Genomic DNA, 22,972 nt, shown 5'->3' on the forward strand with positions numbered 1-22,972 from the left:
GTCTGAACAGATTGTTTTAATGCTATTATTAAATCTGTCCATCGAAGGCCTACTTTGGTCTTATTTGGGTATGTTATTCTATGCAGCAATGCTGACTCTATATATCCTTACAGTGTGATCTTTTCTAGCAGAGCCCAGACTGTATTATTTGCATATTGTGAAACCGTAAGTGGTTTACCATTGCCTCCTTCCTCATCTATAAAGTGAAGATGTTATCTATGTTTTGAGGCTGTCTTAAGGATTCAGCAGTCAGTAGAAAGTGATTGGCACAGAACCTCACACTCAATTGCAGTTTCTGTCGTTAGTTCCATATTTTCAATGTTACACAGACTGACTTGTCCTCTGCCTATGATGAGAAGGCCAGACTTGGGAAACAGTTTTAAAACCATCTCAGGATAGGGAATTGAAGCCAAATTGAAAGGAGGACTTGGGGATCAAATTGGAAGACCAAGTCTAATAATGATCTTAATTTTTACAACCTACTCATTAATGGTCCATGGACTGTGTAGAGTTCACTGGGCATTTGAATTTTTAGGCTTACTTTTTGGAAATTGAGTAATTTGGTGTAGAATGATCATTAGTTTCATCATTTATTGTTCTTGTTATTTAAGGAAGTTAAAAAGTATGTATGTATGCGTGACTCTTCAGAGAGCCATAGGAAAATGGGGTGTTAATTTATACTGAGTGATTTACTAATGTATTATATTTATAATAATTTGTAAATTGACTTGATTAGCATTTTTTCTTAAGAGACTATTAGATTGTCTTTTATAATCTACTATCTAGATCACTTCCAAGTATCTATCCATTCTATCTTATATCTGTCTTGGATTTATGAAGGAGAATGTTTAAGGAATTACAGTAGTATTTGTCTTAGAGTCAGAACGTTGTTTTTGGAGACCCCGTTGTACACTTGCTGCATTACCTAGGATAAATTTGCGTTCCCTCCAAAGGGCCTCCTTTCCTTCATGTCTGAGCCATTTCTTCTGTCCAGCTTTTAAACCCTTTTCTAGGGCCTCTAATTCTGTGACTGTCACAGCATAGGTCTAGCAGGAAGAGCTAGATTCCAAAGGGAGAACTTGATATCACACTGCATTTGAGAACATTTTTTAAACCAGTTCTCCATTGTATTTACTGCAGGATTTCGGCTGAATGCCTCCTCTTGGCCCATGTTCCTTTTGAAGACGCTAAATGGAGCAGAGATGGCTCCCATCAAGATTTTCCATAAGGTATGCTTCCCTCAGCTCTCACCATCTGCAAGCTTTTTAAGATCAAATACTTGCCTCCCACCAATTACTGAGTCTCTGCTGTCTCTTTTGTTTCTGTGGCGTGACAGTGCTTCTCAAAAACTAGTTCAGTAGAAGATTTTTTAAAACACCTGTGAAGTGGATGTTATCTTGAGAGAATTATATTAGACTGTAATAATGAGACAGGATTCCTTGTTTGTGGGGTTCTAGCGCCCAATAACAAGCAAATCAAATAATATCTTTTTGTTGTTGGTTTGGTTTTTCAAGAACTAGAGATCCACCTATTTCTGCCTTCTGAGTGCTGGGATTAAAAGCATGTACCACCACCACTCAACTGAGAGATATATTTTTTTTACTTATCCGCAAAGTGAACTCTTCAGGATTGTTAAGAAATTAAGAATGTTTATTAGAACTATAAAATATAATACAATCCAAAAGCAATTTTTCCAGAGTTCTGTAGTCTGTGTTCTAAGTAAGGAGACATGAAGGAAACTGTTAACTCTAATAATATGTTTGTAGTCTTCTCATTATCACATTTAATACCCATCTAGCCTATATATACTAAGAATTATTAAACTCAACAATTAAGGAAGCATACTTTAAAATTTTTAACTGCCTTTATTTTTTTGTTTGTTTATGTGTATGGGTGTTTGCCTGTATTAATGCATTTATACCACTTACATGCCTGGTGCCCCCAAAGGCCAGAGTTATAAATGTTTGTGAACCACCATGTGGGTGCTAGAAGCCAAACCTGGGTCCTCTGAAAGAGCAACCAGTGTTTTTACCTGCTCAGCCAGCGCTCCAGACCCCTCCATGCTTCTGAGTAAGGAACTGCTCAGGATCACTAGATAGTAAGGGACAGAACAGAGATGGGTAACCTGTGTTTATTCTTTCTGTGCTGCAAAAGGAGAAAATGTTAGCCTGCTGATAGTTGACTTCTCAGTGCAGTGAGAGTCCCTGTAGAGATGACTGAGTTAGGCTTACCTGTGTTGCTAGTTAAAGCTAAATCATGGGAGCACCCTGATTTTCAGATATAATATATTAGGCCACTTGAAACCTCTTTCAGTGATACATACCTTAAACTGTGAGGTAGTTATATATGGAAGAGCCACTCTCTCAGTGCTTTGTGGCACTCCCTAGAAAATAAGAGAAGCAACTGTGTTAAATGTAAGTAACAAGTGCACAGCTGTCCTGGGGGCTCTGCCAGTCTTTATAGGACCATGTTCTTATATACCCACGGTAAAACACGGACTGCCAGTCTTTATAGGACCATGTTCTTATATATCCACGGTAAAATACAAGACTGCCAGTCTGTATAGGACCATGTTCTTATATACCCATGGTAAAACACAAGACTGCCAGTCTGTATAGGACCATGTTCTTATATACCCATGGTAAAACACAAGATTGGGATGAACCCATGCCAGAAGAACATAGATCTGAGAGCCTGGCCGGATCTGCTAAATTTTTCTCTCTTAAGTGAAACAGAGGATGGCATTTCTAAGGAAGAGACTCTGGGAAGGGGTGGTGCAGCCCTTGATGAGTCTTCTCCCCTGTGGTTGGGTTGTCTAGGGACTTCAGAGTTATATGAACAATTGCTAGGTGCCTGGCAGAAGCAAATGCAAAACTCTGTAGATGGTTCGATGTCACAGTAATTCAGTGAAGGACAGCCAGAGTGATCACTGGGTCCTGCCTTACAAAGACCTCAGAAACTTCGAAAACACATCTCACATGGTACAGATGTAACAAACACCACACACCCAAGTAGTCTCAGACAGTACAACTATCAGCTCACGGGTATAAGGTAAGTATTTTGCCTGAAGAACTGGAAGAAGAAATAAAAACATATATATATATATATGGAGGTTCTTTGGGTTCTGGGGGTGAAACTCAGGTTACAGATAGGACTTGAATTGTCAGGCTTGTTAGCAAGTGTCTGTAACCACCGAGCCATCTCACTGGCTCAAAATACCACTTTTTAAATGCCACAATTTTAAAAGTACAAAATCATACATCTGAAAATAAAACTGAGAAATTTCAAACCTTTGAAATTAAGGATTATTAGTGTTTATGTAACTTAAAAGATATCCACCATAATGTGTGTGTATGTATGTATGTATGTATGTATGTATGTATGTATGTATGTATATATCTATATATGTATATATGGAGTTTCCCCCTCAGACTATAACATTGAGAAATAAAAAAATGGAAATACATACTAAGAAAAAAAACAGAAAGAATATAAGGAGGTTTCATATATGGAAATCATGAAACCCAGAAAGACTAGTTAGAGTAAAAGGGAAGTAATATTTGAAAAGATAATAAGTTTTCCAGCATGTGTAATAGAAACAAATACACACTGTAAGAATGAGGCATTATTATAACTGTAGAAAATGAAGGTCTGAGCTGGTAATCAGCAGGATGTCTTTAGAGTTAGCTGCAGCACGTTTCTCCACAGCAGCAGTTCAAGCCAAAGGCAATGTCTGTGTTTCAGTGTTCTACGTCATTGCCCTTGAAGTTGATATCCAACTACACTGTCATTTCAGAATGGAGGTTAAATCAGACTGTCAAACAAGCCAGTGCAGGTAGGGCCTAGCATAGCCATTGAGTATGTTTCAGGAAGAAAACAATTGAACCACAAAGTAAAAATGAGACTCAAGAACATTTGGTGAGGAAATGGGTTTGTTTTCATGTAGATTATATACACTCTAAGTATAATAACAAAGTGGTTAACTGGGAGTAAAGCAATATGGAAATTAATTATGTGTCCCTGTATAACCCAGAAGTAGTTAAACAGCTCTTCCATCGCCCAGGACTATATCTAAAGATGGGGTAGACTTTTATGTCGTTTACACAGTTAAATTCTTAAGGGAATCCACAAAAGACTAGAAATAGAATAACTTCTGAGTTGGTAGAGGAGAAAAGGGGGAGAAGTTTTAGTAGAGATGCTTTAAAATTTTTGAATTAGCTGTACGGTTAAAATCTTAAAGGAATTCAAACAGCTATAAATAGAATGTTAACTTCTCAGCCAGTGAAGAGAAAATGAAGGAAATGTAGTTCATTGACAAAAGTAAAAGAACCATAAATAAAATTAAATAGAAACATAGGCAGTAAGATAACTGTAATAACTTCAGATGAGCTTAGTGGAACCTGCTTGTAGTTGAAGTTTTCAGCTTTTGCTTGTAGTTGAAGTTTTCAGAGAGCTGAGACGGGAGAACCCCTTGAGCCCATGAGTTTGGGTCAAACTTGAGAAACATATCAAGACATCCTCTCAAAAACCAATTTAAGGAAATAAATATTCTGTTGCCAGTCATCATGAGAACTTTTTAATTACAACATACTATTTGCAATAGACATGTTTAAACATAATAACATAAAAATATTGGTAGTAGCCATTACACATGATAGCACACACCTTTAATCCCAGCATCCGGGAGGCAGACATAGGTGGTTCTCTATGAGTACAGCCTTCTTCTGCCTTCCTTCTCTGAGGGAACATCAAGAGGCCGCTAGTGGCGGTCTATTGTAAGCAGATGCAGCTTCTCTGATCAAGATAGTAGCTGTTTTGCTCAGAGATCCTCATTCTACCACACACAACAAAACTGGAAAACCTGCAATCAGCAAGAAATTGTTCCACGTATATCTCTCAGTGGTTGATAACTAAAGCAGGCAAAAATTCATATACCAATCAAGATCACTGATCAACTTTTAAAGCATCATTCATTCCTATAACTGTTTGATAATAAAAAAATTAAAATAACATTCATGGTAACAACGAGACCTAGAACAAGTATCCGTCAATAGCACGAGGGGCTGTTAAGATGGCTGAGCAGGTAAAGGCACTTGCTGCCAACCCTGCCAATCCGACTCTCATCCCTGGGACTCATGCGGTAGAAGAGATCAACTCTCATAATTTGTGCTTTAACGTCTGTACCATAGCAATACACTGTCACACATAGCCACACACAAAATAAATAAATGTAACAAAAAGTAAAGTATGATGCATTTATAGGGGAGATTTGAATTTTGTATAAAGGAGAAGTGGAAAGAGGTAATCATGTGCATAGATAAGGTTTAATGTTGTCAGTAAATAAGGGCTATTTCTTCCCAAATCAATCTATCAATGCATTGCAGTTCCTGTCAAAATCCAAGTAAGGGTTTCTTATCTTAACTTCAAAAGCCAATTAATTAATTTGAAAGATGAAGGAGAAAGAACAGCTGAAGATAATGCTGAAGACAAAGTAGAGGGCGCATCCAGCCAGGTACAGAGGAGGAGGAGGGAGAACAGAGTGGACAAAGAATTTATTTGTAGTTTGATCTGTGTAACTACCTCACAAATTAGAGATAGGGCTGAATATTTCCGTTTCTCATCTAGGAGCCACCATCACCTTCCCACAACTTCTTCAAAATGGGAATGAAGTTGGAAGCTGTGGACAGAAAGAACCCTCATTTCATCTGCCCAGCCACTATTGGAGAGGTCCGAGGCTCAGAGGTGCTGGTCACCTTTGATGGGTGGCGAGGCGCATTTGACTACTGGTGCCGCTTTGACTCCCGGGACATCTTTCCTGTGGGCTGGTGTTCTTTGACTGGAGATAACCTGCAGCCGCCTGGCACCAAAGGTAAAGAGCGACCTGTAGTTCCCTGAAACCAGACCTCAGATAATAAGGAAACCGCCCGGGTTTATTGTGCCAGTGTGTCTTTACTAGCATACTTCCCCGTAGGCTCCTTAGACAGACCAACGGCTTCCAGAGAATAATCACTAACAGTTCCAGAGCACGGTCAAATGCAGTCAGACATGAAATCTGGGGAAAAGTAAAAAATTCTCTCTTCTAAACATCCCAATTTATTCTCAGGCAACTCCTGCCTTTGCCCCTAACTCATTTAAAAGTTTGGAAGCATCATTCTCAGAACAAATATTCCCTCCAAGTCAGAATTGTGTAATGAGCCGGGAAACACTGTTGACAAAGTAGAACCTTTGGAATAAGGGAATCGAAGATAGGCCATACCTCTGCCTGTCACTAGCAGTTAACTCACCTCTAATCTCAAATTCTCACTTCTAAAAGAACACCTGCTTCAGAAAATTCTTGAGAAACACAAGTGAAAGCACATGAACAATATGCCAGCATCTGGTATAAAAGCAAGCTTCCAGACAATTTCTATCTTATTTCTGTGGCTGTTATGGCTATTGTCAGCTGTCCTTATTATCATTATTATTCTATTACCCGTGTTGTACTACTGCATCAGCAGTGTAATAACACCATCACTATCAAATCAACCACCACAAGCTCGGGAGTATATGTACCATATTACTAAGTGAGACATAGCAATGCTTCTGATAACAATAGTGGAGACCACTGACCCAAATCAACTACAGCAAGCCTTTGGTTATCCACGCACACAGGCTACCTCCCCTTAAAAGCGGGGTTCAAGAGATCAGCGTTGGACATGGGCGAGATGAGACTTTTTATGGCTGAGGAGTGGGGTGTTTGCAGTGGGGGATCTGGCAGGCAGGTAAATAGGAAGGGTTGCAAAGCAGAACATAAGCATGACAAGGTACCCGTGAGGCTCTGCCTCCTGAGACAGCGCCACAGCTGCCATTTCCTGGGACAGGCAGTGCAGAGCCCAATCCTCGAGAAACAGATTTAATCGTTAGCAGGAGTGAGCCTGGTTTGTCTTTACTATAAGATGGCGTCAAGCCCAAGATGGAGGCAGGCTGGTTCATCATATCCAAGAGAGATTTGGAGATAGATACTCAGCAGCAAAAATAATAACCCCATCATCTTAATTCTAAAGCATATTAGTGAGTCTGAAAGAATGGGAAACTACCCTATTGTTTCAGAATTTCTTTTCTAAACATTTATATAAAACATTCATTAGTTATCTATTTATTAGATGCCTAACTGTAAGCCAAGATGAGGATTCAGCAGTGATGCAAATGGATAGTCTTCCTACTTCATGGCATTTTTATTCTAGTTATGTGAGACAGATGTAAATATTTGTAATAAATGAGAGAATACGGTTATTTCAGTGGCTAGAGCTGTCACAAGTTCAGTGTTAGAAGTACCATAGCATGAGCAAGGTCCTGGCTTCAGTCTTCAACCCAGACAAAGAAGGTCCTATTTTAAATGTATATTTTGAAAAAAATCTTAACATAAATATACATTCGTGGTACCATTGCTGTCATTGAAACAATGTATACGTCTATCATCCCCCAAATTTATTTGTGGAGATTTTTTTTCAGGAATGTTTGTAAAGTTTTCAATTGCTACCTGGGGGGATAAGAAGAAGCCACATAGGGAAAGAGAATACAAGCATACAGACAGAACCACTGACACGGTGCTGTAATAACATACATGGGCCAGATGAAGATGTTCTTAATAGAGTGTGTAGGCTGAGGGGGAAGGGTGAGTACAAAGGTACTGTAGAGTATGTAGGCAGTCAGTGGCCTGATCATGTGGGCTTTATAAGCCTGAGGGGCAATTTCGCACTTTGTTCTAAATTAATTGGGGAACCACATAGGGATATCAATGTTTTCAAATTGTTGTCTAAAACTATTCTAGGTTGCATTCATAACCACCGTGGGATACATGCAGCCTGGCTACAGGTCAGATGTGCCTACAAGGAATACAGAGATTTGAGCCATTGTTTGAAATTACTTTCTGAAATATAAAAGAACACTAACAGCTCAGCAATAGAAAAGATAAATAACCCGATTTTAATATAGGCAGGGTGTCCATTAGCAAATGGACACACACACACACATATAATATATATTTTGGGGGTGTCAGATGAGGAAAATTCGAGGGGAGGTAATAAGGAAAATGTGGCAATAATGTAATACCTGCAACACAAAAACAGAAGGTGTGGCTATCTGTAAGGGATAAGGAAACCGGCAGGAGGGGATGTGGGAATGCTGTGGGGGACGGGATGAATAAAAACAAAGTATAATTACAGACATGAATGAAAATGCTATACTTGAACGATTACTGTGTGTGCTGACTATAATTATAAACAGGCACATTATTCGGGTAGCTGTTCCCCCAGAGAATATATGCAAATGGCCAGTCAGACCTAGGAAGGTGCTTGGCCTCACTCATCCTTAGGGAATGCGAACCACTGTGCAGGGCCCTCACACCCACTCATAGTTGTAATCAGCACATGCATGGGGTGAGGATTGTAGAAGAAGTACAACTGGACTCTTCATTCATACCCTGCTGGCAGGGTTGTAAAATGCTGCCAACACACTAGAAAACAAGCTCCAGCAGCTGAATGGAGTTACTGTACCACCCAGAAGTCCACTCACAGGTATATACTCCCCAAACAGAAAAGACCTTTCTGTAAAACGTGAGTGTCTTAGCAGCACCGTTCATTACAGCCCAAAAGTTGAAACAACTTTAATGTTCACCAGCCAAGGAACAGGTACATTTCAGTACATTCACTTAATAAAATATTACTTGGCAACAAAGAAGGGATGAGTGGCTGACTGCTACAGCACACTGTGCCGTATAGTTGTGTTAAGTGAAATGAGAATGCCTGAGTCTCAATTAGTGGTGCTGAAGTAGAGAGATCTTGAACCAAGGTGAGGAGAAACAGGCTTTTTAATCCCAGGAAAGTGCCACTCTTCTATGTGCTGCAAGAAACACATGTCCTAGATCAGTGTAAGAAATTTATTGCCATCCCCCAGCTTACAAGGCTCTGGGAAACAGCAAATGCCTTGGCACTGGTAGTGGAATCATTTTTGTTTACTTAAAGCTAAAACCAGACACGTGCTGTTCTCCAGGCACTGTTCAGAAGTAGGGAGACTGATTTCATACCTTCTTGTCTAGAAAGTTCTGTCTGTTACTGGAAAATCTAGACCTGTCAGGCAGGCCACTGAGCCAAAAGAGCTGGAAGGCTGTATTTAGCCATTACCAGCCACACATCCTTTCTGACTGCATCCTTGCTGAGAAGCATGACTTACTGTGGCTGGTGCTTCCAGAGGAGCAGGCTGGCAGCTGGCTGCTCTCAGGCGTCTTTCAGAAAGCCATAGACTTTATGTCAATGGCAGGTGACCAGAAAGACCAGCTCAGAGCAGAGACCTTCTTCCACAGCATTTCCAACATTATCATTCCTCTTCCTCCAATAATGCTTCTGTCCCCTCCCTCCACATGCCTCAGTAGGTCCCAGAGTGAGAGATTTCTTGAGCTTCCTGCCCTGGCTAGGAAGCAGCTGACACGATATGGAAGGAATGTGATTATGCAATCCATTCACAGAACAAGGTGTTTTCTGTCAGTTCTGTCTGTTCCCTTTCTGATTATAATGTCTCTTCCATCTTTCTGCCTTCTGCTTATTAGAATGCAATGTTTAGAAATTGAAAGTAAAATAGGAATGATTCTTGTTGTGGTAAGAGAAAGTTATGTTTATTTAATGTTCTTTCACACATACTGTTTCATTGTATTTCCCTTTAACTCTAAATTAGGCATAAGTATTTTCAGGTACATTTTACTTATGAGAAAACTGAAGCTTAAAATAACGTGGTATGTGATGTATGAGGCTACAGGGAGAGACAGCTATCAGGCCAGTACACTGAGCCACACTGCCCTTATACATCATCCCCACACATCACCCCATACTCTGAATTCTTCTCCACAGGCCTGTACCGTTCAAAGCGCCATTTGAGATCCTAGATTTGAGCTTCCAGGTCCTGGTAGGAAATAGGAAAGAGACAGTATTTATACTAACAGAACTCTAAAGTAGGTTCTAAGCTCAGTGAGACCACACACCTACTTTGTCTTTAAGCAAATAATTCTGAATGAGAGAGGCTTCACTAGAGCTTTGAAGAGCCTTAGTCTCTAGACGTCCCATGTGTTACTGATCTGGGAACAGGTAGCAAGTGAATCATGACTTTGTCCCTTTGATTCTAGACAGTCAGCTCCCCTACTGCTCATCTCTGCCTGTGCAGAAAGAATCCCACACGCTGTCCACAGCCTCTCCTGTCCGTCACTAAGCAGGCATAAACCTGTTAGCTCCGAAACTTGCGGCACCAGCTCCCACATAGGCAACTCATTCAGGTTTCTTGATTATTGGAGGCAATGACTTTTTTTTTTTTTTTAGCTTATCATTTTTAAGTAACACAAAACTAAAATAGTGCATGCTTTATTTTTTTAACATAAAAAGTAATAGAAAGAATTCATTCCACATGACATACTATGATGGTAATCAGGCCTTGAGTCATCGTAAGTCATGTAACTTCCCCTTGCTTTGATTTGATACGAATTTAAATATTAAGAGGAAGAAAACAAATATACCCTACATTATACTCACTTTTATTTAAAAATCAGTATATTGCTATCCTGGATTATACCACATATTATTCTGTTAATTGGGATGGTCTGCTCCAGTCCAGTGTCCAGTAGAGATAGCAGCCTGGAGCACACCTGATGACATCCACGGTTAGCAAGACTTCTTTTCATACCTCAAAACCCATTCCCTGTGACACACTTCCTCCAGCAAGGCAACACCTACCTCAACAGGACCACACCTAATCTTTGCAATCCTTTCAAATAGCACCACTCCCTAATGAGTAAGCATTCAAATATATAAGCCTATTAGTTAGGGCCATTCTTAGTCAAACCATCAGACAATACCACACTCTCTTCCAGATTCTGAGACACAAATGGAGTTGACTAAAATATAATCCTAGACTACAGATAAGAAAGAATAGAGATAAGACCCGGACAGCTGAAGTAAACTTCAGGTCATGACTAACTTGTTCTTATTTGCTGGATTAAGGGGACCCTGTCTTTAAAGGTCACAGTTTTGAGAGTAGGAAGACTAGTTATAACTTCAGAGGACCAAATGTGCCAAGGAACCTTAACCTAGGTAAGAGAGAGGATATGGAAAGATGTAAATTAAGGAACAACTAAAGAACACCTGAAGAATAGAAGAGAGGGGAAACAGATGAGCAGAGGTGCAGAATTTTGTTGTTGGTGGTGGTTTCTTATTTTATTTTCTGTGTTTGAGTAGTTTGTATATATGTATGTCTGCGCACCATGTGCATGCCTAGTGCCAGTCAGGGCCAGAAGACAGCATCAGATATCAAGAACTGGTATTACAGATAGCTGTGAGCCTCTGTGTAGGTGCTGGGACATGAACCTGGGTCTTGCAGAAGAGCAACCAGTGCTCTTAACCACTGAGCTAGTGTGGTAGCTTTGTAAGACAGGGTCTCACTCTATAGCCCCAGCTGGCCTGTAACCCACTACGCAGACCGGGGTGTCCCCAGAACTTGCAACCATTTTCTTGCTTCCTATGGGCAAGATACAGATTACACCATTCTACCTGGCTCCCAGGGTTTAAAACAATTAAAAGAGGAGGAGGAGGAGGAAGGAGAGTGAGAAGGACGAGAAGACGGGAGAAGACAGAAAAAAGATTGACTATCTAAATTTTAAGGGGAAGAATAGAGATGAGATTAAAGAAGAGAAAGGCACATGTAGTGCAAAGCTTCCTTCCCTTAGTGGCCATTTGACAGACCTGGGTCTTTACCCTATAAGCCTGTTGAATGATTGTAAATGGCAAAGTTACAGGTGAGATTCATTTTCAGGAGAACCATCCTGGTAGCACAAGATGATGTTCAGAACTGTCACATGAATAACCATGGTTATTGAGTGATTTTGTTGGTGAGATAGATTGTACTACTATTTGATTCCATTTCAGTTTATGCTCATGTGATATCATTATTCTAAGATTATTCACTGGATTAAAAATGGCAGTACTAATATTTACTAAAGTTGTATGAGCAGATTAAAAGCTATTTTAACTAGTTTTCTTTTCTAATTTTGGAAACTTGATGGGCCAGCACTTAGAATGGCACACACCACCTCTGTGTTCATAAATACTTGTACACCTCCATACCTGGACCACATCCTGCTTCTGCTCAGCTTCCATTTCTAAAAAGTTACAAGGTACTGTCTCTTTGGGAAGCTTCCGATAGCTAGGATGCTTCTCTGGGTCTCATAAGGAAGCATTCAGTAGCCATGCCAAAAAGAAAAAAAAAAGGTATGTGAATTTTGATTAATGAGTAAATTCATTGATACCCTCGATGAGAACATTTGTTTTTCTCTTTTTCTCTTTTTTTATCCCTCATTTTTTATAGTTCCAACACCTGGCACATCATAGCTAATAAACTAGTGTCTTCACCATTTCCCTAAACTGATTTACTATTTTCTTGTTCAGTTCACACAAAACACATGTCTCAGTTAGGATTTTGCTGCTGTGATCAGACACCAGGACCAAGGGAACTCTTAGGAGGACAACATTTAACTGGGGCTGGCTTACAGGTTTAGAGGTTCAGTCCACTATCATCAGAGTAGGCATGTGGCAGCATCCAGGCAGGCAGGGTGCAAGAGGAGCTGAGGTCTACATCTTCATCTGAAGGAAGCCAGGAACAGACTCAGCATCCTAGGAGGAGCTAGGAGGGTCTCCAAGCCCACCGCACAGTGACGTACTTCCTCCAACAAGGCCACACCTTCTAATAGCGCCACTCCCTGTACCAAGCATTCACTAACCATACACTGTAGTCATTATTCCATCTCTGGTCTTGTGATCGCTTCACACCTTGACCTTTATTCATACATCTCCCCAACATGTGTAGAGCATCTCCTGTTAGCAGTGTGAGGCTCAGTGGAGGTTTTCGAAAGTGTCTACTCTAAAGGTAGATTGGAATTTGAAATGAAAATGTAGGTTTGTAGGTTCAAAACACTATAATAAGTGGCCTACTATGTGATACTTTGACCTAAATTAAAATGCCCAGGCATCGCGGCACATTCAGTCATGAAGTATTCAAATTTGATCAGGATGCTTCACCACAGTGTTCTATCATGATGCCTCTCAGAGTAGCCTGGATGGACTTGGCCAAATAGGCTAGCAGACCAACAGATCTCTTTCTGGGCTGCTCATTCTAATGTATATAACTTCAGTCAGCTAAGTCTGTCATATCTTTGAGGTTGTAAGCTAGAGGCTTTAAAGTTGACTTATGACGCCATCATGTATGATTTTTAGTTATCTTTCTACGTCCTCACTTAGAAGTCTCTGGGAAAACATGGTGTCTTTGTAGTTGTAAAGAACCTTTCCCCAGGCAACAGAGATGAGAGTTGGTAGTACAAAAAGATGCATGCATAGAGTGCTGACTGGTGAGCTGACTGGAAGCAGCGAACATCCGGGCTTTATTAAGAAAACTAAAGCAAGAGTAATAGAGTTTCAGCTTTGGTAACACAGGTAAGCTGAGCAAAGCTAATAGAGAATATAGCTTCTATAGCACTGTCTCCAGAGCAGTGAGAGGCAACTGTCGGCCAGATAGCTTTTCCCCACTTCAGTCGTTCCCATTACATGCATGCACACACACACAACCAAATTGTGTTACATTTTATTTATCTGTTTCTAGTTCCATATGCTCTGTTATTACTGTAGAGAAGATAAAATTAGCAATAACTCATAAATCATTTATTACTGTATAGAGGCATGCTTAATTTCTTATCATCATGCTTCACTTTTATGCTCCATTGTTTCTTTTTAAAAATGGTATGTTAAACACATTTAGACATGCTCTTCTATGCTGCATATTAGAGCCTTAAGTTAGGGTCACAAAAATATAAGACTGTCAAAGAAACAGAATATTTTTAAGAATCTTGGCTGCATACAGGCCAAATATTCTTACTTTTAAAAACGTATCTTTTATGTTTAGCAAAAAATCTTGTTATTAAAACCAACCAGAAAACAGTATCCAAGTGGCATTTTGGCTGCTTTTAACATGTAGGTCTAAGAGGTCAGCATTATATACAGCATACAGATACAATGTTCATAACTCCAATTATTGCAAGCCAGAATCAAAATGGGTTGGGTTTTTTTTTTGCCTGTTTTCTACTATTCTTATATGTATGCTATTGTTCTAAAACAGGATTATCTGGAGTTGTGACTATGAAGTTCAAGAGTATTCCCTTGGGAAGAAAATGTGCCTAAATGTGTGCTTAGCTTCTATATTCACTCTTCTATATTATATTCTAAATGTCACTTTATGAAGCTTATTAAGACATTTAGGGTTACTGTTGAGAGGCAGTCACAGAGTCCTGTAATTTTGTTGGTTTGAATGTTTGTCCTTCTCTTTCTTCCCTTTTCACCTTGAAGTTTGCTGATTAACTGAGCAGGCCAAGTTTAATTTTTTTTCCTACTTCTCAAATGATGATCTATTTCTGTTCATATTCTCAGTACTATTGAATTTTCAAACTAAAAATATTTTAACTTAATTCTACCATAACAAAAATTTGCAGAAATACAAAGAATTTCCCTACATCCTTAAACAGGATTTCCCCAGAGTTAGTGTTGCAGCCATGTTGCATCAGAGTCTGAGTATATAATGAACATTTTTCTTGATACCTCCGTCTCATCACTGAATATGGTAATTTTAATTATTTGATTCAGGCTATGCCTACCATGTTCCTTTACCACAGAGTTTTTTTCCTCTTGTAATTAATTGTCTTGTGGGGAAATACCGAGAGATTATAAATGTCCTGCTTTTCTTTTTTCATTATTTTTTCTTAATTTTTTAGTTAGCATACAGACATTGGGTTCCATTATGACATTTTTATGTGTATACATTATGGTACTTTAAACCTTAAGTTTAAATCTAGATGCCCACATGCAAAGGGAATATGCAATATTTGTTTTTCTCCAAATATCTCATTTTTAATCAAATTTTTATCCTATAATACCAGCATATTTGGTAATCTTGACTGAATCAATTATTTCCTAATTTAGTTTTCAGATTTTCTAATTTTATTCATATTCATTAACTGAAACGATCCCCACAGGAAAGTTAAGTTATTGACAACTATGCTGAGCCAATTAAAGGTTTTCAGCTCTCTATCAATGGCCAGACGAAGAGCCGGCTCAGACTCTGGAAAGTCTTGTGCTGCCCAAGCTTAGGGGTTCACAGCTTTCAACATCCGTGCTGAAGGGGAATTAGGGGATGGACTTGCAGGGGTGGGGGTGGCTGGTAACATATAATTCTTTTGTAAAGGTCAGCGGCTACCTCCTAGTCCCTATGTAATACATTTGGGCTATGGCCAAGATCATGGACAATCCCAGGAGCATGGCCAAGGCAAATGTGGCTGTTAGGGGTAGAAGCTGACCAGTGACCAAGCAGACAGGAATAAGGTTAGGATAGTATGGTGTCACTTTAGTTATTTCATTAACCTGGACTATGTACCCTAGTCCACCTTCACCTTAGTTAGTTAGTTGGTTACATCAGTGTGAACTCATGGGTTCTTACTTTATTTAACTAGTTATACTTTGCAACTTTCATCTGTTGAGATGTTCAGACTGTCCACTGTTGGTAAGTGAAAGCCTCTTATAATGTCCGATGTGTTCTTGGAGCATGGCTCCATCCTTCTTCCAGTAATCTCATTACTTTCTGACCAAGGCGTCCAGGCCGCCTGATATTCTCCACACCCACTGGATTGTTGTGCAAAATTCTACCGGTAGTTTTGAGGCTGCTCCTCTAGAGTCACACTGGGTTGTTTTATATTGTATTGTTCCAATGTAGATCCTTGACAGCTTTAATACCACTTACCACATTCTCAAAAATTAATAAGGCCACGTTAATTAGCACACAATTGCTGCCCCCAGGGCTTCCATGCTGAGGAAGTTGTGATGGTGAGAGCAGTCCTAGCTGTTGGCACAAGTATGGGGTGCACTGCCTCAGCAGTCAGGAGCAGAAGATCAAGCTGGTGCTCACTGGCTCTCTCCCTTCTGTTCAGAGAAAGATCTCTTCTATGCTGTGCTATGAACAGAGTACTAAAGAACCATGTCCAGCTCTACCACCTTAACTCTGATGAAGCTGGCCCTCTTCATTTGTTCGAGGAGACACTGCCAGTCTTCACAAGAGTTGCTTTAAGGCCAAGTGAAAGCCCAGGCGTATAAGACTTACATACTGTGGACTAAGGGTTGGATTCTTTCCACCTTAGTAGCACTGCAGTGTGTTGGAATATACTTATGTCCTTCATCCTTCTCTGATATAAGACAATCATTAAAGTGGTTAATCATCTACATCTAGAAAAGTGAGAAAAGATTGTGTTTAAATGACAAATTCAAGGTCATATCATAAGGGACAAAACTAGAATTAGGTCTCTGGCCCCTTGATATCATCTTTTTTTGTCAACCAGGATAATTAAGTTAGAACGTGCAAGGCAGATTGGGGCTTTCTAATGAGAAGAACCTCCAGATCTCTCCCCAGGTTAGCTTCTGTGGATGCAGTTATTACGAAGCTGTTAAATTAGACTGAAACCTCATCTCATTATTGCTCACAAAAGACACACACAGTCTGGTTTTTAAGAACTGGTCAATAGAATTGTATGCTTCCCTCCCTTTCAGTCCAGTGAAGGCAGTTTCAGTTCAGAACTGTGCACTATGTGCGCAGGCTTCAGGGAAAGGAGAAACAGAACTGTTAGAATTGCTGAAAAGAGCTGGGACAGAGGACTGTTCTCTTTTATCCAGCTTCATTTCAGTTCTGCAGACATGTACTAAGTACCAACTCAGAGCCCTGTTTGTCATATGACTCCTTTTACACAACTTAGGTTCATAGTCTATCACTATCTGGAGACCTATAATAATCAGTTTAAAGCGAGGCAGGCCATTTGGCTTAGGCATAAAATAAGAACACTGAATTTAATGAGTTAAGGTTTTTTCTATACAAGAAAGAGAAGAACTTTCTCACAGTATTGCTGTAGATAGCGAGCTCTAACACTGTCAACCTTAGTAGTATTGTATGTGACCAAATACCTAAGAAAAATGATGCAAGGAAGGGAGGCTTTCTGTGCCTCACAGTTTGAAGGCCCACCATGGCAAGGCAAGTTGTGGTGACAGAGGGCAGGTTCTAGCTTGTGGCAGGAATGGGAGGCATATTGTAGTCAGAAGCAGACAAAAACGAATGCTGGCATCCACTGGGTTTTCTGCTTTCTATTTGGCCTAAGACCCCACCCATGGAACAGGATTGCCTACATTTGAGGTAGATCTTCCCATCTCCGTAAAACTTTCTAGAAATACCATTACAGACACACCTAGAAATTTTCCACTAAATGATTCTAAATCTCACCAAGTAGACAAGATTAACTGTCAAATATATTCTTAAAGTCTTCAAAGAAATTTTATATATCTTCGTATTGCTGCAGAAGAAATTAAAACACAGAACTTTAAAAATATTTTCTCTGATTTATTTTTTTATTTTATGTGTGAATGTTTTGCCTGCATTTATGTCTGTGAACCATGTGTGTGTCTGATGCCCAAGGAAGCCAAGAAAGGATCTAGATCCCTTGGGACTAGAGTTACAGACACTTGTGAACTGGTATGTGGGTGCAGGAACAATTTCCAGCAGATCTTCTGGAAGGGCAGCCAGTGTTTTTATCTGTTGAGTCATTTTTCCAGTCCAGACAGAACTTTTAAAAACAGGAATATACAAGAACATATTCCATAGAAACAAACTAGGTGTCCATGAACAGATAAACAGAAATTGTGGCTTATGAAACTCAGTGTTAGAAAAAAAAGAAGAGAGGGAGAGAAAGAATTAAAAAGAATATGCCCTCTATAATAATATGGACAAGCCCAAACATAAAAGGGTAATTCTACATAATTCTACTCATAGGAAGTATCTAAAATAGTCAAATGTATAGAAACAGACTAGAAGGGCAGTTGCCAAAGGAAACACAAGTTGTTACTCAGTGGGTATAAAGTTTCAGTGATGTATGGTAAGTTCCAGAGACCTACTGTACAACATAATGCCTATCCATGTGTGCTTAAGACATTGTTAGAAGTAGAGTTCTGGGGCTGGGGATTTAGCTTAGTGGTAGAGCGCTTACCTAGGAAGCGCAAGGCCCTGGGTTCGGTCCCCAGCTCCGAAAAAAAGAACCAAAAAAAAAAAAAAAAAAAAAGAAGTAGAGTTCCTGTGCTAAATGTTCTTATCACACACACAAAAGGAACTCATAATGAACAGAAAAAAAATTTGGAGCTGGTGACTATGGTTTTTACCTTGATTATGGTACCATAAGTATGTGCATGTAGCCATACTCATCAAATGATGTGCATTAAATTTGTGCATTCTTATATACAAATGAAACTTTTTATTTTTATGTGTGTATATGTTTTGCATGCATGTATTTCTATGTCCATAGGCCAGAGGAGGACATTGAAACTAAAGTATGGTCGTGAGCTGCCACATAGCTTCTAGTAATCAAACCTGAGATCTCTGGAAGAGCAGCCAGTGCTTTTTTTTTTTTTTTTTTTCTTTTTCTTTTTTTTGGAGCTGGGGACCGAACCCAGGGCCTTGCGCTTACTAGGCAAGCGCTCTACCACTGAGCTAAATCCCCAACCCCGCAGCCAGTGCTCTTAACCACTAAGCCATCTTTCTAGCCTCAAGAAAGCCACCCCTGAAAGCTAGGTTTTTAAAAGTATTTAGGCGGACATAGAAAGCTTCTCTGACAACTCCCACCACCCCAAGAGTAACAATCTAGATAGAAAGCCACTGAACAGAACTCTTAATAATGGTGATAGAGTGGTGCTGAAGTGTAGCTCTCCACAATTGATATCATCTGTAGGGGTCAGGTGGGAAGGACTCAGATTTCTTTAAGAGGCTGACCACTGGGAGTTATGGTGCTCCAGTGGATATATGGGCAACACATATTGGATGTTGCTGCTGCTTCTCTTTTTCCTCTTCCTCCCCGCCTCCTCTTCCTCCTCCTTCCTCTTTCCCCTCCTCCCCGCCTCCTCTTCCTCCTCCTTCCTCTTTCCCCTCCTCCCCTCCTCCTCTTCCTCTTTCCCTTCCTCCTCTTCCTCCTCCTCCTTCTTCTTCCCCCCTTCCTCCTCCTCTTTCTCCTCCTCCTTCCTCTTTCCCTTCCTCCCCTCCTCTTCCTCCTCCTCCCCCTCCTCCTCCTCCTCTTCCTTTTCCTCCTCTTCCTCCTCCTCCTGTTCTTTTTCAGGGGGTTGTCACAAGGGTGGGAGGCAGACCTGGGAGGACTGGGAAGTGAGTATGATCAGGGTGTGTGATGTGAAATTCCCAAATAATAAATAAAAATATTATATTGGAAAAGATACTACTACTCTGAGCACTTTAAGATATATGCTGAGATGTGTGTGCAAGAGTCTCCCTGGAGTTTATACCTCTGATTATAATTGCTAAATCACAGGGTAAATACATCCTCTGATCTATTCAGAATTCATATGATGCCCTACCCTAGTGTGACTCAGCAAGCCACACTTGGTATCAGATGTTGCCAGAGTAAGTATGCGAATCTTATCAATTGATCTATTATTATCATCCCTTTCAAATGTATATTCCTCTAGGCTCTAAACCAAACTATACCATTGCTTTAACTGTATGTCACTTTCACCTTTAGAATATAGAATAATTCCTGTATTTTTCTCTCTGTAACATTGACAAGGCCAGTCATTTTGTTAACTGAGACTCAGTTTTGGTATGTTTGACCTCAAAAATAACTGATTTGAAGGAAAGATGGTGCGTATGCAATGCTCTTGGCCCATCACGTTATAAATAGACTGGGTGTGTTCTAGTTGGAGTGATGTGAGCTTTGATCACTAGGTTGAGGTGCTGCCTTTTCCAGTTTCCTGGCCCTTCACACTCATTTTCTTTTGGATTCATTTTTAGGCCACTCTTTAGTCTCCTTTGCTAGATCCTCTTCTCTCTAACTGATGCACACTAATGCGTTTTAGAAGTGATCTTTCTTCTCTTTTCTTGATTATGCATTCATAGTCAACAATATCTCATTTCATCTAATGGTTTTACATATCAGTAAACACACTGATGAGTCTCAAATTTTTATCTTCAAATCCAGCATCTTCTTTGGATTCCAGGTTCAGATATATAACTCCCTAATTAACATTTCCATATTTTAACATCTGGTAGGCCACTCATAAGAAACAAGTTTAGAAGCTCAATTCCAGGTCTCTTTCTCCAGTGTGTTCCAAATCAATAAAAGGTGTCCTTATTCTCCCAGCTGGCCCAGCTAACAACACTGCATCAGGTAGGACTCCTCTCTTTCATTAGGTACGGTTGTGATTGAATGTGTTTGATATATTTTTCTGGTTTGTTTGCTAATCTTTGGCTATATCTAATCAAGTAGATGTAACTTTTATGTGAATACTGGGATCTGAACTTGGACCCTCATTCTTGTGTGGCAAGCACTGAGCCTTCTCCTCAGCCATATTTTGTCTTCTCTGTTTGTTTCTTTTATTCTGATACAGTTCATTTGAAGCATTTCAAACTCTTCCTCATGGTATCCAGTTCCTTCAAATTGATCCACCTTGTCAATCTAGATTATTTTTTCTGTTTTTAAACTTCACAAATTGTATATATATTCTGGCTTTTTCTTATTTATTTGGCTTATTTCACACAGCACATTTCTATGAGATTGAGCTGTGTCGTTGCAAATAAAAATGGTTAGCTGTAGTTCCTTTGTGTTTCTTGTGATGTTCCTCTGTATGCATATACTATATTTTTCAGAAATCTGTTCTACTGTTTGTCATTTGGATTCTTCCCATCATTTACCTCACAAAAAATGGGATAAATACCCAGCAGACGTCTGCTGGTGGCCATATCTTTTGTTGGGTCATAAGGCATACAACTAAATAATTTTCCAAAATGATGTACAGACGAGCAGTGTTGAATTCAATTGCTTCACATCCTTCACCACTGTTAGGGATGGGTTTTAATCCTTTTGATTTTGGAAACTTTGATGGAATGTAGTAATTTCAAGTGCTTTGTATGTTTTGTGTATTGTATTTATGTTGGTGTATGTGAGTGCTGGAGATCAGAGTTCAGATGAGCGTGCTTGTGCGACAAGCGCTTTACTGACTGTACCATCCCCTTAGCAACCCCCAACCTGTTTTTGCTTTTTGAGATGGGGTCTCATTGACCCACTGTACCAGGTAAATCTGGCAGTGAGCCCCAGGTGTCTTCCTGTGCCTTTCCAGAGCTAAGATTAAAAGCACACACTTCAGGGTTGGGGATTTAGCTCAGTGGTAGAGCACTTGCCTAGCAAGCTCAAGGCCCTGAGTTCGGTCCCCAGCTCAAAAAAAAAAAAAGAAAGAAAAGAAAAAAGAAAAAAGAAAAAAAAAAAGCACACACTTCCACAGCCAGCGTTTTTTAGATGGATTCTGGGTTCAGACTTAAGTCTTTGTGCTTGCATAGCAAGCAGTTTAGTGGCTGAGCTATCTACCTAACTTGATCTACTCAGCCTTAGTGCCACTCTTCTCTAACCTATTCTCCACATTGCTCCTCATGTCCAGCTATTCTAACCTTCTAACCTCAGACACACTAACATGTTCCCTTGAGTGGAAACCGTGTCTGTTCTGTTCACTGTTCTACCTATTCCCCAGGACTCAAAACAGTATATAACTGATAGAAAGTGCTCAGAAGCTATTTGTGTGATGAATTAAGTATTCCTTATCTCTAAATATTCTCAATTTAAGGAGGAGATGGATGATTGACATAAAACTAAGGAGCCCTATAACACAGATTGCACAGAATACTTTGTAAGTGCTCACTCAGTGGTGTCCTGGTCAGAGAGGACTTCAGAGAAAATGGGGCCCTGTATTAAGCTTTGAGAACTAAGTATTGATACATGTATAACCAAAAACAATAAAAAGCTCAATAGATAGGACAAGAGGGATATAAAAGTAGATGACTCAGTGTGACACCAGGTATAGCTGGAGCACGAAGCAGAGGCTAAAGCTCACACTTTTGGAAATCACAATAAATAACTGTAAATTAATAAAGAGCAAACAAACATTTCAGGTTAAGGAGAAATGATTTTCATATTATTTTCACTCCCCTCACTGCAGTTTACGTGCTAAAACCTCAACCATGGTGATATGGCCTTGGCTGTCCCATCTCAGTTGAAAACAAAAGTTCTTTCCTCACTGAGTAACCTGGGAGAGACATTACTTCCTCTTTAATTAGTGTCTTTATCTCATCAGAAGAAGGGTGTAGACTCCTGAGCTCTGTCCCAGTTCTGAGCCTTTAGGACAGAAATGCAAGTTATTTTCCCTCTGGCTGGCTGGCAGGCTGGCGGGCTGGCTGATCTCAGGTCAATTTACACAATCTAGAGTTATCTGAAAGGAGGGAACCTCAATTGAGAAAATGTGTCCATAAGATCCAGCCGAAAGACATTTTCTTTTTAAGATTTATTTTATGTATGTGAGTACACTGCAGCTGTCTTCAGACACAGCAGAAGAGGGCATCTGATCCCATTACAGATGGTTGTGAGCCACCATGTGGTTGCTGGGGTTTGAACTCAGGTCCTCTGGAAGAGCAGTCAGTGCTCTTAACCTCAGAGCCATCTCTCCAGCTCCGAAAGACATTTTCTTAATTAGTGATTGATGGGGGAGGTCCCAGCCCATTTTGGGTGGCATCATCCTAAGGCTGGTGGTCCCGGGTTCTATAAGAAGGCAGGCTGAGCAAGGCATGCAGAGCAGACCAATAAGCAGCACCCCTCCAAGGCCTCTCCAGCAGGTCCTGCCTTCAGTGTCCTACCCTGTTTTGAGTTCCTGTCCTGACTTCCTTCAGTGATGGACTCAGATGTGGAAGTAGTGTGATCCCAGTTCACTTTCTTCCCGACTTGCTTTCTGGTCATGGTGTTTCACTGTAGTAATAGAAACTGTAAGACAAATGGAAATGTGGGTGG

The 22,972-nt window shown here is 40.1% G+C and overlaps 2 protein-coding genes across 10 annotated transcripts in view; one reads left to right on the plus strand and one right to left on the minus strand.

Moving 5' to 3' along the window:
* Scmh1 (Scm polycomb group protein homolog 1) overlaps positions 1–22,972 on the plus strand; it is a 124,767-nt gene that overhangs the window by 73,540 nt on the left and 28,255 nt on the right. For all 8 annotated transcript variants that reach the window (XM_039110303.2, XM_039110305.2, XM_039110302.2 and 5 more), the window contains 2 exons: positions 1,141–1,229; positions 5,626–5,869. In XM_039110303.2, the coding sequence (XP_038966231.1) occupies positions 1,141–1,229; positions 5,626–5,869 (333 nt within the window). The remainder of the gene's footprint in view (positions 1–1,140; positions 1,230–5,625; positions 5,870–22,972) is intronic.
* The window catches only part of Ctps1 (CTP synthase 1), a 68,093-nt gene continuing 67,578 nt past the window's right edge, over positions 22,458–22,972 (minus strand). For both annotated transcript variants that reach the window (XM_063287747.1, XM_063287748.1), the window contains exon 19: positions 22,458–22,945. The gene's annotated coding sequence lies outside the window, so the exon portion shown is untranslated. The remainder of the gene's footprint in view (positions 22,946–22,972) is intronic.

Source organism: Rattus norvegicus, chromosome 5 (genome assembly GCF_036323735.1).
Source record: "Rattus norvegicus strain BN/NHsdMcwi chromosome 5, GRCr8, whole genome shotgun sequence".
Taxonomy (NCBI): domain Eukaryota; kingdom Metazoa; phylum Chordata; class Mammalia; order Rodentia; family Muridae; genus Rattus; species Rattus norvegicus.